The sequence below is a fragment of the Hordeum vulgare genome, chromosome 2H, assembly GCF_904849725.1.
Source record: "Hordeum vulgare subsp. vulgare chromosome 2H, MorexV3_pseudomolecules_assembly, whole genome shotgun sequence".
Lineage (NCBI taxonomy): Eukaryota > Viridiplantae > Streptophyta > Magnoliopsida > Poales > Poaceae > Hordeum > Hordeum vulgare.
The window spans coordinates 400,414,150-400,432,686 of record NC_058519.1 but is presented as its reverse complement, the minus strand read 5'-3'; the positions used below and the strand labels follow the sequence as shown (position 1 = coordinate 400,432,686).

At 43.0% G+C, this 18,537-nt stretch overlaps 1 protein-coding gene across 1 annotated transcript; it reads left to right on the top strand.

Moving 5' to 3' along the window:
* Positions 1-1,580: 1,580 nt before the first annotated feature.
* On the top strand, positions 1,581-3,382 carry LOC123430157 (alpha-1,3-arabinosyltransferase XAT3-like). Its single transcript, XM_045114055.1, has one exon. It carries the CDS (start codon positions 2,514-2,516, stop codon positions 3,132-3,134), a length of 621 nt encoding a protein of 206 aa, XP_044969990.1. The 5' UTR covers positions 1,581-2,513; the 3' UTR covers positions 3,135-3,382.
* The last annotated feature ends 15,155 nt before the right edge of the window (positions 3,383-18,537 follow it).

The following is an 18,537-nucleotide window of genomic DNA, read 5'->3' as shown; positions in this document are numbered from 1 at the left end:
AGTAGTTGTATACATCGTTCTGACGCAGAATCCTAAAGTATTCCTCCATATCGAAAAAAAGCTCTTATGCCGAAAGAAAGATGTGTCCCGCAGCTACAGCCCACAGGTACAATCTTCTGAAGAAGCCATATACTGTATGCCCTGGTCCCAACTGCCAAACAGTAAGCAGTAGAAACTTACTACAGAAAAGAGTCATGCGTAGACTGGCCATGGTGTTGGTAAATCAATAATGATTCATTTGAGACGAAAATGCCATGGAGATGGTCGCCGTACTGCAACTGTGGTGCCCGGGACCGAGAGCGACGAGTGATCCGTGCAGGAGGGGGGACAAGCGGGCATCTCGGATATCGTCGGATTGAGGGGGAAACGCCATGCAGATATAAGCGAGAGGCGGGCTCACATGTGGACGAGACGACGGACTCCCGCTCTCAGGCTTTCGGCTGCTGCTGCGGCATTCTCGCGAGAAACGAGGCATCTTGCTGCGTATGTGTGTCCCTGCTGCTGGCTGCAAATTCTTGACGAAACTGCAGGTTGTCCATATGATCGGTTAAGGATCAACGGCTCTGCCAGCAGGCCGGGTTGGAGGGGTGGACCAGCAGACAGCCCGGACTGAATGAGCTTGGGATTAGGCTTTCATTTCTGAGGTAATAGCACAAGAGATCCTACAACTTGCACACGATGTGATGGTTTGATCCTAGAACTTGTAAAGTGACCCTGTTTAATCTTACAATTTGCTTCTCTTGTGCAGTTTTAGTCCACAGCGGATCACAGCCACAGCGCGTCAAGTGAACAGAGTGGACAGGGTTGCAAAGTGGCCCTTCCATTTATCACTTATTAATCAACCCTCAGGCCATCTGTAAGCTGCAGATACTAATTGCCATCTGTAACCCAGTTTGATAAGTAGAGATCATTTCACGTGCAGATACCAATCCCAACTTATTTTGAACATTTGATTAGTTGAGTTGGGAGGTAGCCATGCATGTGCCAGTTATGTCTGATTAACCGTGCGTTCGACTTATTAGAATAAGCGCATGCATGCACCTCTGATGGAGCGGCTCCATGCATGTTTCCTGTTTAGAATAAGCGCATGCATGCACCGATGGAGCAGCTCCATGCATGCACATCTAAGTTCATGCATGTTTCCTGTTTAGAATAAGCGCATACATGCACCTCTGATGGGATCACTAGGACAACTAGTCCTTCAACCAGGCAGGTGAGGCATGAGGTGACAGCATGAGAAGAGGACGAAAACCCATGCAGATGCAGCTAGCCCGCGATGTGCGGAGAACGACATGTCGTGCCGCCTCCGAGAGCAGAGCATAACAGAAACCGCCATTGGCGCCCTAAGCTAAGCTAGTAGTAGCACAAACGAGTGCGTGTTGAACATGGTCTCAGAAGAGGGAGGCGGTAATCGGAGAAACATTGCTACGGGGCGGGGAAGCGAGATGTCTGCTGTTGGGGGGAGGGGGCACCAACAAAAGAAACAAAATTAATTCAGGTGAGCGTGCAGGTCCGTCTGAATCCCACTGCGCGAGCCGCTCCGTTCATCTGGTTCAGATTACCTAAGTTTTTTGATCTGGCAGGTCGCGGCGACCACCAAGAAGACGCCCAACCCCCGCATCCCGAACTACCCGAGCATGTCGTCCCAGCTGCTGTGCCAAGTTCACAACATCACCATGCATGTAAGTGCACACGGTTCATCTTCAGGTTCAGGTGTAGGGGTTAGTTGCCGGATGCATTAGCCATTTAACCCTGAAGAATGCTTGATTACTTGTCTTCCACACGCCGACAAGGACACCGATGAGATGTATGCACAGATGACTCTTCAACCAGCGAACTCTGTATTTCTGTAAGTACTGTTTGCAATGGAGCTTGGTGAAGAAATTCAGAACATGCTGAACTGAATTTTTTCTAGAGTGTTAACTGAAAGTGTAAAACTGTCACCTGAAAGTGTAAATCTGGCCAAAACATCAGGACTCCACTGAGTTGTCACCAATCCTCGTATTCTAGTATTATTCAAAATGTCAAGCAAAACTATATGCCTCCCTCAACATTTGGTCATCCCATTGGTTCGATAAAGTCAGAAAGCATGCCTTCCAGTGCAGCCAAGCATCAGCAGCTGCATGCCCCTAAGATGCAGAGAGGCGATTCGGAAAGCTATGAAGTTCAACCTGCCACTGATTCAGTTTCTACGTCGGAGCTACATGTTGCAGGAAGAGAGCCAAGAAACATAGATAAATATCCAAGTCAAAGCATTTCAGAGCAAAATGGCAAGGGCGAGCCAAGAGTCAAGCCTAGGAGAAGCAAGAAAGGCTCATCTCGCAAAACTATTTCAGAGAATTCTGAACTTTCTTCGGCACCTTCACGGGTTAGCGATGACTAGCAGAATATTTTAATGGTGCTCTGTTCTGATAGATGAGGAGACGATAAAGTATACACGCACGCACGCATCAAACAAGACGAAATATTTCAAGACTGATCTCTGCTTTAAGATGCACTGATCGGTGTTGTTCATGGAGCCCGAGGGTTCGCAGAGGGACGAGGTGTGGAAGATCAAGCCTTACCCGCGGAAAGGCGACGAGTTCTGCCTCAGCCACATCACGGAGCTGACGGTGAAGTCGAGCAAGGTGGCCGCCGAGTGCACCAGGTACCACGACGTGCCCGTGGTGATCTTCTCGCTCACCGGTTACACGGGGAACCTCTTCCACGACTTCACCGACGTGATCGTGCCGCTCTTCACCACGGCCAGCCAGTTCAACGGCGAGGTCCAGTTCCTCATCACGGACATGGCGCTCTGGTGGACCATCAAGTACCACACCCTGCTCCAGAAGTTGTTCAAGTACCCCTTGATCGACTTCAGCAAGGACGATCAGGTGCACTGCTTCAAGCACGCCATCATCGGCACGCACGCCTACATGGAGTTCACCATCGATGCCTCCAAGTCGCCGCACGGCGTCACCATGGTCGATTTCAACCGGTTCATGCGCGCCGCCTACTCGCTGCCCAAGGAAACTGCGATGGCGCTCGGGGAGAGCCCCAAGGTCAAGCCCAGGCTGCTCATCATCAAGAGGCACCGCACCAGGATGTTCCTCAACCTGGAGGAGATCATCGCCATGGCCGACGAGCTTTATTAATTCAGGTGCTATTTGAAACGGCCTGGGTGTTGATTAGTAAGTGATAAATGGAAGGGTCATTTTGCAAAACCACCAACCTGCCTCCACTCTGTCCACTTGGCGTGCTGTGATTCGCCGTGGACTAAAACTGCACAAGAGAAACAAGTTGTAGGATCAAATAGGATCACTTTGCAAGTTTTGAAATCAACCCATCACATTATGTACAAGTTGTAGGATCCCTGGTGCTATTAATCATTCTTGACGGGTTACCAGGAGGTTCATATGGACTCATTGCGCCACATGCATCATTCTGATACCTGACCGGTGACCACTCCCGAGCCAAGCTAGGTAGCTTGCCAGAAGCTACTCCTGAATCCATGCCGTTCAATTAGACAAGTTTGGAGCTGGGACACATATATTCAGCAGCTCGTCAGCGGATCAGTCGTCGTCGGACGAGCTTGGATTTAGGCTTTAGTTCTGGCCCCTGCCTCCTGCCGGCCTGCATGTTGGGCGCAAGTGGCAGAAGTATATACTAGCTGCATTCAGTTGTAAAAGGTTGAAAAACTCTTGAATGTATGCACACAGTAGCTAAGAGCAACTTCACGACAGCAATTCCAACCATCCGACCCAAAGGACGCAAACTTCGTGCGGCTTTTATCAGTTTGCTTCCGCTCGTTCGTCCTTCGTAAATAGATCCGTCATGCGTCCAACGAAGCGATATATTTTTCGTCACACATATCATATATTTTTTAAAGTCTATGGTCACAGGTCATGTCGGTGCCAAAAGTTCACGTCGGTGATATGCCAGTGGTTGGCATATATATGCTAGACTTTAAAAAAAACACGCAATTCATGCTAGACGCACTTGTGAGCGGCTGGCACACATGCCATCACACAAAATGAGACTATAGTTCGACCAGGCCATCTTGGTCGTGGTTATGTCCGCACATTTGCGAGCATATAAAAAATATGGCGCTCTCGGCCATGGATCACTCGTCATCGAGGTTCAGTATGTCGACTTCCATCTTCTCGAACTAAGAACGCTTCTTCAGGAAGACTGTGTTCAAGTCCATCTTCATGATCTCGACCCCCTTCGTCATGCAAGCGAGTCGGATTTCTCTTGCTCTAGTGACAGCTTTGGTGGCTTCGATCTCTAGCATCTTCGCTTGCTTCTTCGCCTCCAACACGAGCTTCTTCTTGTGTATGTCCATAAACGCCCTAATTTGCTCCTCCCTCTTGAATCCTTGTTGGTAATGATGCTTTACAAAATAGCTTGTCTTCTCTTCAACATTCATAAAGGAGTTTGTCCTCATTCTTTGTGTATGCTTTGGTCCGCTTGCTCTTCAGTTTCTTCTTTGCATTGGCTTGGGTGGGGAGCTCTTCCTCCAAAAACAATGGCTCTCCATCACTGTCCACTTCATCATCCTCTTCCTCTAGGTCGTAGCCTTCCGGGAACTCGTGCTCTAGCGGGTAAGAGTTGTCCATGCCGAGTTGGTCCTCTATGAAGGGGTCGGCCATGCCTTCATTGTCTTCACCAAACGAGTACCCCATGTTATTGTGCCCGACCATGAAGGGGGCATCTTGGATTTGTGTCTCGTCGGGATCGAAGGCAATGCCACCGCCAGCACCTTCGTAGATGATGTTCTCCAGGAACATGCGGTTGGCCTCGTCTTCTGCAATCGGCATTTTGTTGAACAGGTTGCGGGCGTTCCCCATGGCATTAGTTGGGAGCTCGCGATGCCATTTCTGCGCACCCCTCGAGGACGATCCACTACCCACAGGTATCGTGTTGTGATCGATGCACATGGGCACTAGCATGGCAGGCGCAACCATGCTCACCTCCGGTGAACCGGAGCCTGTAGAGTTGGACAAACGGGAGGCTTGCGGGTTGTGCGTGTGGAAGTCATGCGCGTACGACGTTGTGGACATGTGCGGCGAGTCCGGAAGTGTGTGACGAACGGGCGATGAGCCAATGCTGGTCGCGACCACAACGGCAATGACGAGCCCGTGTTGGCCCGGGTTTAACCCTAGCATCAGCAGGGCCAGCCTCGTGGCCACCCTCTTGCTTGCGGCGACGACGAGGGAGGACGCGGCCGCGGAGTCGTTCCTGGCTTCTTGCAGATGCCGATGGTTCTTCCTCCTCAAACTTTGGACGACACACTCCTCGGACGTGAGCACCTTCTTTTTTTTGGTTAGCATCGGTGCTTTGGAAGCACCGCGGGGACTGACCACATTTGTGGAGATGGGACCGGCAGAGGCGAGGGAGGCGAGGCCGGCGGCGGCGTCGAGGGTCGGCGTGTCGTCGTCGTCCATGGCATGCGCGAATGGTCGGATACTTTTTTTAAATTCTGGGGAAATGGCGACGTTGTGTCACCGACTGACGGGTCAGGGGGAGGAGAAGGGTGGGCATCTTGCACACCTGTCCTGCGTGTTCACGCCGACGCGAATCATGCCCAAATTTAAAGTGGAATGGATCACGTGCAGATAAAAAATAGACGTGTTGAACAAAGTATTGTATCCGCGGTGATCCTAACACACACGCGTGAACGAAATGGGTGACCCGGTTAGAATTGTCCGAAATATGAAAGTGTTAGGGCACCTCCAGCCATTTGGCCCCCCCACGAGGCATTTTATTCGCCGCTTGGGGGCTGCCGACGAAACTTTTGGTCGTGGGAGGTAAATTTTTCCACTCGTTGCGTCCCCGAGAAGCCGTGTCCGTGTGTGCGTGGAGGGAAAGAGAGAGGGGATGTGTGTGTGTGGAGGGGGCCACGTGGGTCGACCAGGGAGGAAAAGGAAGGAGAGAGAGAGACGTTGGCAGGTGAGCCATCACCTTCATGCCGACGAAATTATCCCCCAAGATGCCCCCCGAGCTCAACTCCCTGTGTTTGCCTTGGAAACGGTGGCACATTTTTTGGTCAAATCAACAAAAAATAAAAAGCTGAGCGCGCAACTGGACAATTTTTTTAATGTCGATGGTTCAAAAGTGCTCTTGAGGACTCTTGGGGGTGTGGCTGTACATGCTCTTAGGACATGTACAATGCATAGCCTCGGGATGATACCCCGTACGCCATGTAGGATCGGATGTTAGAAAAAGTAGATTCGGATAAGGAAACGGGATCGTATGCAGGAGGCGGGTGCTTGAAGAAAAAATATATGGTCTTGTCTACAAAGTTGAAAAAGTTAAAGTGAAAAGTAAAGATGCATATGTATTCGAGTCTTTATTTTTTATTTTCTTTGATGAGGCATCCTAATGGTAGATTGCATTGAAGAAAAAAAATCAACATTTATACATCAAGCTATTTTTTAGCGAACGTCTGTATCATATGTCATTATTGTTTATGCCTTATGCAAAATGTATGACGTCCAAGGGGTAGCTTTCGTGTATGTGGTGCATGCAGCAGAAAGTTCAGGGGGTGTTTGTTTTCAGGGACTTTTTGATGTAGGGTCTAAAAAGTCTCAAAAAGTCTCATGTGAAACAAACAGGAGGGACTTTTAGGGACTAAAAAGGGGTATTTGGGACTATTTGGAGAAGTCCTTATGAGAGGGTCTTTTTGGGACTTTTTGACAATTTTTCCAACAATGCCCCTATTTTTAGCATGTCATTTAATAACTACTATTACATTACTAAGGGTAATATGGTCTTTTTACATGTCATTTAATGACCTCTAGTCCCTATTTAATCTCTGAAAACAAACGGGTAGGAACTAGAGACTTTTAAGTTGGGACTAAAAAAATCTCGGGACTTCTGAAACAAACAGGGCCGAGTGGGTCGCGTGCTGCTGATCGAGTTACAGGCTACGATTTGGACTGCTTAGCTCCTATATATTCTAGTGCATGGTACTGTTCCGTGTAAAGTTACTTTATGTAACTTTTAAAATATTCGAGACACGATGAACAATGTGTGGATCGTCTCCCACAGGAAAAGCGATCCATCAATCTCTATTGATTCCCCAATTCGATCACTTCTAATGCCCGATGAAGATGGCCAGAAGCCACTCTAGCTAACAGAAAACGATATGAACTATACAGTTAGATGAATTACTGTGAAATTTATCAAAGAAGGTAGTCCTTTCCTTTCGCCGTGTGAAATAATTAATCAACTCTTCTTACAAAGCTCTTCTACACTTACGTAGTTGCAGCATCTCAAGATCTCAACGCGAACTCACTGCAACACAGTTAGCGAACGAACACACAAAAAGACCAGGTTTCCAGCTTCACACGATTGAGATACATGACAATCACCTCTCTTCCCAATTATAAGATATTTTAAATATTTTAGTACAAACTACATACAGACTGAAATGAATGAACAAATACACTAAAACACATTTATATACATTTGATTCAGAAAAAGGTGAAAACATCACACTCCCTCCATTTTTATGCCACAAACTCATATTGTAAAGATGAAAATTAAAGCCTTGCTTTGTAAACCAACTTCTCTCTTTATTTATTGGGATCATTAATACGTTGCATACATGCGAGAAAAAGATAGAAAGCTGAGTGAATTGTCATTATGGCTACTTGCGTGTAAATACTATTAAACAGGTTGCTCATACAAAGAAATAGTTCCTCCGTCACGGTTTAGAAGGCGTGCATGCAAATTCTCTAAAACGTAGGCGGTTATTGATTGACTATAAAATGAGTTAAAAAATAGTATTCACACTACACATGCATATAAAAATAATACAACGGAGTACTAATTAGCTGCTAGGAGTAAATGCAATGCGCCTTAAGCCTTGTGTGTTGTAGAAATGCACGCAAACTTAACTGTGCCTTCTAAACCGTGACGGAGGTAGAATTATTAACTTTTGTCTTCATTATTGAAGATGGCCTTGTATGAATGCAAAGTATACTTGCCATAGTGGTCTTGTATAAATAAATGCAAAGAGTTATTTGAAACGGAGGGAGTAATTGCTACAAACTTGGGTAATTGGTTTATGTGCATAACTTAAACCTGCCGCACAATATTTATCCCAATGACACGGAACTTTTCCCTTATTTCAACAAATTTCACTCGCCCAAGCAACTTTGGTAAGCAGATCTACAAGTTGTTTATGCATACCAACATACTGATTGCTAGCTTTACCTTCCTTGGATGCATTCTCTCGTGAGGATAAATTTAGTATCACATTGTGCAGTTTGTTGATCTTTGGGTTCGTCTTGAGCAATTCCAACTTGTCTCGGACGTGGAGGACGACATCTCTTGGAAGTTCGAGGCCAACGGGGAGTACTCTGCGGCATCCGCTTACAGGATACAATTCCTGGGCTCCATGACAACCACCATGAACAAGACCATTTGGAAGGTTTGGGCACCTCCGAAGATCAAGTTCTTCTCCTGGTTAGCGATCCAAAACAGGATTTGGATGACAGATAGATTGGAGAAGCGAGGCTGGGATAATTGTGGACTATGCACTCTGTGTAGAAGGGAGCACGAAACGGTTGCACATCTATTCTATCGGTGTAGATTCACGCAGCGCATTTGGAGACTGGTAAAGAGCTGGCTTGGCCTTGGATCACTTGACACTCGCCAATGGTTGGCTGAGCGGAACATCAAGTACTGGTGGACGAGCATGTCGAAGCCAAACACGATGAACAGGAAGGTCATCGCCTCATTGACTATGCTTGTCAGTTGGGTACTCTGGAATGAGAGAAACGCTAGAGTCTTCAGGAAAAAATGAACGCTACCCATATACATCTTCAAGATGATCCAAGATGAAGCAAAGCTTTGGGTTACGGCAGGAGTGAGGCACCTGAGCAACATCATGCCGCGAGAGTAGTTGACGTTTTACCGTGTGTTTTGGACGGGCTATGATGTAAAGCCTTTTCCTACTCTGTAAAACTCCCCTCCTTTTTAATATATGAGGCAAGTCTTTTGCTTCTATTCAAAAAAAGCATCAATATGGTTGCTTCTCTAGGGATGCAACTAATGATTCCAATACAATCATCATTAGACTCAAAGACAAAAAAGGGCTGCCCCACGCCGCTTAACCCTGGACAACAGAGGCGACCCCTTCTCACCGCCGCTGGAGGGCACCATTGGGCAAAGCATGTGCGATGGCAACGACCTTATCCTATGTGTTAGCCCATTTTGTCTCCAATTGTTGGAGGCAAGTCCCTAGTTTGAGGTGGATGCACTAGTAGAAAACAGGGCTTTGGTTCGGGCCTGGCCAGCCCATTAGTCCCGGTTCTTCACGAACCGGGACCCATGGGGGCATTAGACCCGGTTCATGAGCCCAGGGGGTCGGCCGGGGCCTCGTGGGCCTTGGTCCCGGTTCGTCTGGACCCATTTGTCCCGGTTCTAGGCACGAACCGGGACCAATGGGCCGCGCTCCTGGCCCACATCCATTGGTATCGGTTCGTGCGTTGAACCGGTATAGAAGGGGGGGGGGCTTTAGCCCGATTTATGCCATGAACCGGGACAACTAATTTGCCTATATATACCCATCGCCGCGGCAGAGCACTCTGTTTTTTCTGGCCAGCGAGGGAAGGGCATTTGGGTGCTCTAGCTCACCTCCTATGCACATGAGGTGTTCGATGAAATGCGCGAGCCACACTAGTTAAGCTTTCTCCTCTCGAGGCTCGACCTCAGAGCTCCATTTTCCCGAGTTTTGTCCAGATTTAGCGGTCCGTCACGCCCCGTCCCCGTTTTCACCACTGGGGCACGTCCATGTGTACGTCCGCAATGTCGTCTGCAAGCTCCTCCGCAGAAAGTGAGGTAAGTCGATTTGGATTTTTGGTTGACATTGGATTTGGGGATTTCTCATCTAGGGTTTCGCGGGATGGGCCGTAATATGCGTCTTTATGGCTCGTAGGTGGATGGCTGCGGGATTGTGCAGTTCCAATCCGAGTTTTTCATTCCCAATCCAAGTTTCTACGGCCTTGAGGAGCGCTCGAATCACCGTTGCCCGGGGCATGGGCTAATTCCTGCTCGCCGTGTTTCTTGGGGTGGAGCAAGCACGGGAAGAAGGTTTTTGGGTTGTCCACTCGATGTAATTCCTCAAACATCATTTGGTACTCTGTTTTCATCGATTTATTGCAAAGTTATGAATTTCACCTAATTATGTGAACTCTGATTTAACAGCTTCCCGATGAGTGTGATTGGGTTGTTTGGATTGACCCCCTCCCACTGAGCTAGTGGGGTAAGCTTTTGAGGAGCTCCATGGTGGCCTTGAACGTAGTTGGATCAAAGCTAGTAGGATGGAGAAGAAGGTTATGGATCTGAACAATGAAAACAAGAAAATGCAATTGAAGTTGAAGAAAAGGAATGAGCTCATGGAAACAATTGGTTTTCTCTTTGTTCTTGGCATCAACATTGTGGCTAGTTTAGTTTCTATTTGGTCTAAGCAAGCCAATTAAGTGGCAGTGTGTGTGTTATGTTTATGCTAGTGTGTTGTGCCCTAGATGTAATTCTATCATTTGTGCAGTGTTGTGAACTTGAGCAAATGTAATGTTGTGCCCTAGATGTAATGGATATCATGTGTTGTGTTAAAATTATCACCAATTCCTGGTAGTTCAACACAGAATGACAACAAAAGGTGCAATTTTGAGCACCTAGCAAGATATTTAGGGGCAAAAGTGAGCAATCATATGATTCCACAACACACTCCAGCATTAAACAGAATAGATTCCACAACATGATCAATTCATCTAACATTAAACAGCAGTTCACACTCCAGCATTAAACAACAGTTCACACTCCAGCATTACAAACCAACAGTTGTTTGACAACATCTAACATTAAACAGACTAGATCCACAACATGATCAATTCAGTTTGCCCATCTTGCTCCTTGTGTTGGCCGTAGGATTAGCAGCCTTGCTCCTTGTGTTTACAGTTGATTGCATGCCGCCTTTCGCCTTCTCCTGTGGTGAACCCCACTTTGTACCTCTTGTAGCTGGCCTTTTGTAATTCTTCTTTGGGCTGAGAAACATGAACACAATCAAGATCAGTCAACAAAAATAGCTACATAATTAATGCATGTACATGCAGTACAATATATTGCATACCTAGCAAGATTAGTATCAATAGCCTTAGAGGAAGTACCAGCACGAGAGATAGTAGCTGGTGGAGGATAGCCAAAAGCAGCAGGAGAGCTAGTAGCAGGTTGAGGAGAACTAGCAACAGCAGGAGAGCCAGGAGCAGCAGGAGCTTCAGTTTGGGCAGTTGCTTGAGCAGATTCTGGAGCTTCTGTTCCAGCATTATCTGCACCCCAATGCTCATCTTCTCCAAAAGCAGGATCACTGGACTCTTTGCAGTGGGTCCCACGGTGTCCTAGTCTTCCACAGCGAGAGCACTTCTTTCTCCTACCTCCTAGGCCTTTTCCTTCAGACTGTGCCCTTATCCTAGTCTTCCTTGGTCTACCAGGAGGTCTGTGGCTTTGAATGGTGCATTTTGAACACATAAAAACTATGGAGTTCAAATAAGTACAAAAAAATGAAATCCCTTTGTAAGAGACGAGTTTCCGTATGAAACCCTGATACTTAGAAAGAGATTGTCCGTTTTGTACACGAAGTGCATCTAGTCTTTTCCGTAACCGTCTCAACATTCTCGCACATGCTATGTGGGTGAAATGATGATACTATGCCAACTTGGAACCTTTTCAGAGTTCATTTCAAATGCTTTTAAATTTCATGGTCTTATAGCTCAAAATAATCAGTAAATGCATGAAAAATAACAAATGAAGTCAGAAAGGGTTGTAAATTGATGATGTGGCTTTGAATGGTGCATTTTGATCTTAGAAAAACTATGGAGTTCAAATAAGTTCAGAAAAATGAAAGCCCTTTGTAACAAACGAGTTTCCGTATGAAACCCTGATACTTCGAAATAGATTGTCCGTTTCGTACACGAAGTGCATCCAGTCTTTGCCGTAACCCTCTCAACTTTCTCGCGCATGCTATGTGGGTGAAATGATGATACCATGCCAACTTGGAACCTTTTCAGAGTTCATTTCAAATGCTTTTCAATTTCATGGTATTATAGCTCAAAATAATCAGTAAATGCATGAAAAATAACACATGAAGTCAGAAAGGGTTGTAAATTGATGATGTGGCTTTGAATGGTGCATTTTGATCATAGAAAAACATGGAGTTCAAATAAGTTCAGAAAAATGAAATCCCTTTGTAACAAACGAGTTTCCGTATGAAACCCTGATACTTCGAAACAGATTGTCCGTTTCGTACACGAAGTGCATCCAGTTTTTGCCGTAACCCTCTCAACTCTTGCACATGCTATGTGGGTGAAATGATGATACCATGCCAACTTGGAACCTTTTCAGAGTTCATTTCAAATGCTTTTCAATTTCATGGTCTTATAGCTCCAAATAATGAGTAAATGCATGAAAAATAACAAATGAAGTCAGAAAGGGTTGTAAATTGATGATGTGGCTTTGAATGGTGCATTTTGAACATAGAAAAACTATGGAGTTCAAATAAGTTTTAAAAAATGAAATCCCTTTGTAAAAGACGAGTTTCCGTATGAAACCCTCATACTTCGAAACAGATTGTCCGTTTTGTACACGAAGTGCATCCAGTTTTTGCCGTAACCCTCTCAACTTTCTCGCACATGCTATGTGGGTGAAATGATGATACCATGCCAACTTGGAACATTTTCAGAGTTCATTTCAAATGCTTTTCAATTTCAGGGTCTTATAGCTCAAAATAATCAGTAAATGGATGAAAAATAACAAGTGAAGTCAGAAAGGGTTGCAAATTGATGATGTGGCTTTGAATGGTGCATTTTGAACACAAACAAACAATGGAGTTCAAATAAGTTCAAAAAATGAAATCCCTTTGTAACACACGAGTTTCCGTATGAAACCGTGATACTTCGAAACAGATTGTCCGTTTTGTACACGAAGTGCATCCAGTTTTTGCCGAACCCTCTCAACTTTCTCGCACAAGCTATGTGGGTGAAATGATGATACCATGCCAACTTGGAACCTTTTCACAGTTCATTTCAAATGCTTTTCAATTTCATGGTCTTATAGCTCAAAATAATGAGTAAATGCATGAAAAATAACAAATGAAGTTAGAAAGGGTTGTAAATTGACGATGTGGCTTTGAATGGTGCATTTTGAACATAGAAAAACTATGGAGTTCAAATAAGTTCAAAAGAATGAAATCCCTTTGTAAGAGACGAGTTTCCGTATGAAACCCTCATACTTCGAAACAGATTGTCTATTTTGTACACGAAGTGCATCCAATTTTTGCCGTAACCCTCTCAACTTTCTCGCACATGCTATGTGGGTGAAATGATGATACCATGCCAACTTGGAACCTTTTCAAAGTTCATTTCAAATGCTTTTCAATTTCATGGTCTTATAGCTCAAAATAATCAGTAAATGCATGAAAAATAGCAAATGAAGTCAGAAAGGTTTGTAAATTGACGATGTGGCTTTGAATGGTGCATTTTGAACACAGAAAAACTATGGAGTACAAATAAGTTCAAAAAATGAAATCCCTTTGTAACGGACGAGTTTCCGTATGAAACCGTGATACTTCTTAACAGATTGTCCGTTTTGTACACGAAATGCATCCAGTTTTTGCCGTAACCCTCTCAACTTTATCGCACATGCTATTTAGGTGAAATGATGATACCATGCCAACTTGGAACCTTTTCAGAGTTCATTTCAAATGCTTTTCAATTTCATGGTCTTATAGCTCAAAATAATCAGTAAAAACATGAAAAAGAACAAATGAAGTCAAAAAGGGTTGTAAATTGATGATGTGGCTTTGAATGGTACATTTTGAACACACAAAAAGTATGGAGTTCAAAAAATTCAAAAAAAATGAAATCCCTTTGTAAGAGACGAGTTTCCGTATGAAACCCTGATACTTCAAAACAGATTGTCCGTTTTGTTCACGAAGTGGATGCAGTTTTTGCCGTAACCCTCTCAACTTTCTCGCACATGCTATGTGGGTGAAATGATGATACCATGCCAACTTGGAACTTTTTGAGAGTTCATTTCAAATACTTTTCAATTTCAGGGTCTTATAGCTCAAAATAATCAGTAAATGGATGAAAAATAACAAATGAAGTCAGAAAGGGTTGTAAATTGATGATGTGGCTTTGAATGGTGCATTTTGAACACAAACAAACTATGGAGTTCAAATAAGTTCAAAAAAATGAAATCCCTTTGTAACAGACGAGTTTCCGTATGAAACCCTGATACTTCGAAACAGATTGTCCGTTTTGTACACGAAGTGCATTCAGTTTTTGCCGAACCCTCTCAACTTTCTCGCACATGCTATGTGGGTGAAATGATGATACCATGTCAACTTGGACACTTTTCACAGTTCATTTCAAATGTTGTTCAATTTCATGGTCTTATAGCTCAAAATAATCAGCAAATGCATGAAAAATAACAAATGAAGTCACAAAGTGTTGTAAATTGATGATGTGGCTTTGAATGGTGCATTTTGAACATAGAAAAATTATGGAGTTCAAATAAGTTAAAAAAAATGAAATCCCTTTGTAACACACGAGTTTCCGTATGAAACCGTGATACTTGGAAACAGATTGTCCGTTTTGTACACGAAGTGCATCCAGCTTTTGCCGTAACCCTCTCAACTTTCTCGCACATGCTATGTGGGTGAAATGATGATACCATGCCAACTTGGAACCTTTTCAGAGTTCATTTCAAATGCTTTTCAGTTTCATGGTCTTATAGCTCAAAATAATTAGTAAATGCATGAAAAATAACAATTGAAGTCACAAAGGGTTGTATATTGATGATGTGGCTTTGAATGGTGCATTTTGAACACAAAAAACCTATGTAGTTCAAATAAGTTCAAGAGAATGAAATCGCTTTGTAATAGACGAGTTTCCGTATGAAACCCTCATACTTCGAAACAGATTGTCCGTTTTGTACACGAAGTGCATCCTGTTTTGGCCGTAACCCTCTCAACTTTTTTGCACATGCTATGTGGGTGAAATGATGATACCATGCCCACTTGGAACCTTTTCAGAGTTCATTTCAAATGCTTTTCAATTTCGTGGTCTTATAGCTCAAAATAATCAGTAAATGCATGAAAAATAACAAATGAAGTCAGAAAGGGTTGTAAATTGATGATGTGGCTTTGAATGGTGCATTTTGAACACAGAAAAACTATGGAGTTCAAATAAGTTCAAAAGAATGAAATCCCTATGTAAAAGACGAGTTTCCGTATGAAACAGTGATACTTAGAAACAGATTGTCCGTTTTGTACACGAAGTGCATCCAGTTTTTGCCGTAACCCTCTCAACTTTCTCGCACATGCTATGTGGGTGAAATGATGATACTCTGCCAACTTGGAACCTTTTCAGAGTTCATTTCAAATGCTTTTCAATTTCATGGTCTTATAGCTCAAAATAATCAGTAAATGCATGAAAAATAACAAATGAAGTCAGAAAGGGTTGTAAATTGATGATGTGGCTTTGAATGGTGCATTCTTATCTTAGAAAAACTATGGAGTTCAAATAAGTTCAGAAAAATGAAAGCCCTTTGTAACAAACGAGTTTCCGTATGAAACCCTCATACTTCGAAATAGATTGTTCGTTTCGTACACGAAGTGCATCCAGTCTTTGTCGTAACCCTCTCAACTTTCTCGCGCATGCTATGTGGGTGAAATGATGATACCATGCCAACTTGGAACCTTTTCAGAGTTCATTTCAAATGCTTTTCAATTTCATGGTCTTATAGCTGAAAATAATCAGTAAATGCATGAAAAATAACACATGAAGTCAGAAAGGGTTGTAAATTGATGATGTGGCTTTGAATGGTGCATTTTGATCATAGAAAAAGCATGGAGTTAAAATAAGTTTAGAAAAATGAAATCCCTTTGTAACAAACGAGTTTCCGTATGAAACCGTGATACTTCGAAACAGATTGTCCGTTTCGTACACGAAGTGCATCCAGTTTTTGCCATAACCCTCTCAACTCTTGCACATGCTATGTGGGTGAAATGATGATACCATGCCAACTTGGAACCTTTTCAGAGTTCATTTCAAATGCTTTTCAATTTCATGGTCTTATAGCTCAAAATAATCAGTAAATGGATGAAAAATAACAACTGAAGTCAGAAAGGGTTGCAAATTGATGATGTGGCTTTGAATGATGCATTTTGAACACAAACAAACTATGGAGTTCAAATAAGTTTTAAAAAATGAAATCCCTTTGTAACAGACGAGTTTCCGTATGAAACCTTGATACTTCGAAACAGATTGTCCGTTTTGTACACGAAGTGCATCCAGGTTTTGCCGAACCCTCTCAACTTTCTCGCACATGCTATGTGGGTGAAATGATGATACCATGCCAACTTGGAACCTTTTCACAGTTCATTTCAAATGCTTTTCAATTTCATGGTCTTATAGCTCAAAATAATGAGTAAATGCATGAAAAATAACAAATGAAGTCAGAAAGGGTTGTAAATTGATGATGTGGCTTTGAATGGTGCATTTTGAACAGAGAAAAACTATGGAGTTCAAATAAGTTCAAAAGAATGAAATCCCTTTGTAAGGGACGAGTTTCCTTATGAAACCCTCATACTTCGAAACAGATTGTTTGTTTTGTACACGAAGTGCATCTCGTTTTTGCCGTAACCCTCTCAACTTTCTCGCACATGCTATGTGGGTGAAATGATGATACCATGCCAACTTGGAACCTTTTCAAAGTTCATTTCAAATGCTTTTCAATTTCATGGTCTTATAGCTCAAAATAATCAGTAAATGCATGAAAAATAGCAAATGAAGTCAGAAAGGTTTGTAAATTGACGATGTGGCTTCGAATGGAGCATTTTGAACACAGAAAAACTATGGAGTACAAATAAGTTCAAAAAATGAATTCCCTTTGGAACGGTCGAGTTTCCGTATGAAACCGTGACACTTCGAAACAGATTGTCCGTTTTGTACACGAAATGCATCCAGTTTTTGCCGTAACCCTCTGAACTTTCTCGCACATGCTATTTAGGTGAAATGATGATACCATGCCAACTTGGAACCTTTTCAGAGTTCATTTCAAATGCTTTTCAATTTCATGGTCTTATAGCTCAAAATAATCAGTAAATAAATGAAAAAGAACAAATGAAGTCAAAAAGGGTTGTAAATTGATGATGTGGCTTTGAATGGTGCATTTTGAACACAGAAAAACTATGGAGTTCAAATAAGTTCAAAAAAATGAAATCCCTTTGTAACAGACGAGTTTCCGTATGAAACCCCGATACTTCAAAACAGATTGTCCGTTTTGTTCACGAAGTGCATGCAGTTTTTGTCGTAACCCTCTCAACTTTCTCGCACATGCTAAGTGGGTGAAATGATGATACCATGCCAACTTGGAACCTTTTCAGAGTTCATTTCAAATACTTTTCAATTTCAGGGTCTTATAGCTCGAAATAATCAGTAAATGGATGAAAAATAACAAATGAAGTCAGAAAGGGTTGTAAATTGATGATGTGGCTTTGAATGGTGCATTTTGAACACAAACAAACTATGGAGTTCAAACAAGTTCAAAAAAATGAAATCCCTTTGTAACAGACGAGTTTTCGTATGAAACCCTGATACTTCGAAACAGATTGTCCGTTTTGTACACGAAGTGCATTCAGTTTTTGCCGAACCCTCTCAACTTTCTCGCACATGCTATGTGGGTGAAATGATGATACCATGCCAACTTGGAAACTTTTCACAGTTCATTTCAAATGTTGTTCAATTTCATGGTCTTATAGCTCAAAATAATCAGCAAATGCATGAAAAATAACAACTGAAGTCACAAAGTGTTGTAAATTGATGATGTGGCTTTGAATGGTAGATTTTGAACACAGAAAAATTATGGAGTTCAAATAAGTTAAAAAAATGAAATCCCTTTGTAACACACGAGTTTCCGTATGAAACCGTGATACTTGGAAACAGATTGTCCGTTTTGTACACGAAGTGCATCTAGTTTTTGACGTAACCCTCTCAACTTTCTCGCACATGCTATGTGGGTGAAATGATGATACCATGCCAACTTGGAACCTTTTCAGAGTTCATTTCAAATGCTTTTCAATTTCATGGTCTTATAGCTCAAAATAATCAGTAAATGCATGAAAAATAACAAATGAAGTCAGAAAGGGTTGTATATGGATGATGTGGCTTTGAATGGTGCATTTTGAACACAAAAAAACTATGTCGTTCAAATAAGTTCAAGAGAATGAAATCGCTTTGTAATAGACGAGTTTCCGTATGAAACCCTCATACTTCGAAACAGATTGTCCGTTTTGTACACGAAGTGCATCCTGTTTTGGCCGTAACCCTCTCAAATTCTCGCACATGCTATGTGGGTGAAATGATGATACCATGCAAACTTGGAACCTTTTCAAAGTTCATTTCAAATGCTTTTCAATTTCATGGTCTTATAGCTCAAAATAATGAGTAAATGCGTGAAAATAGCAAATGAAGTCAGAAAAGGTTG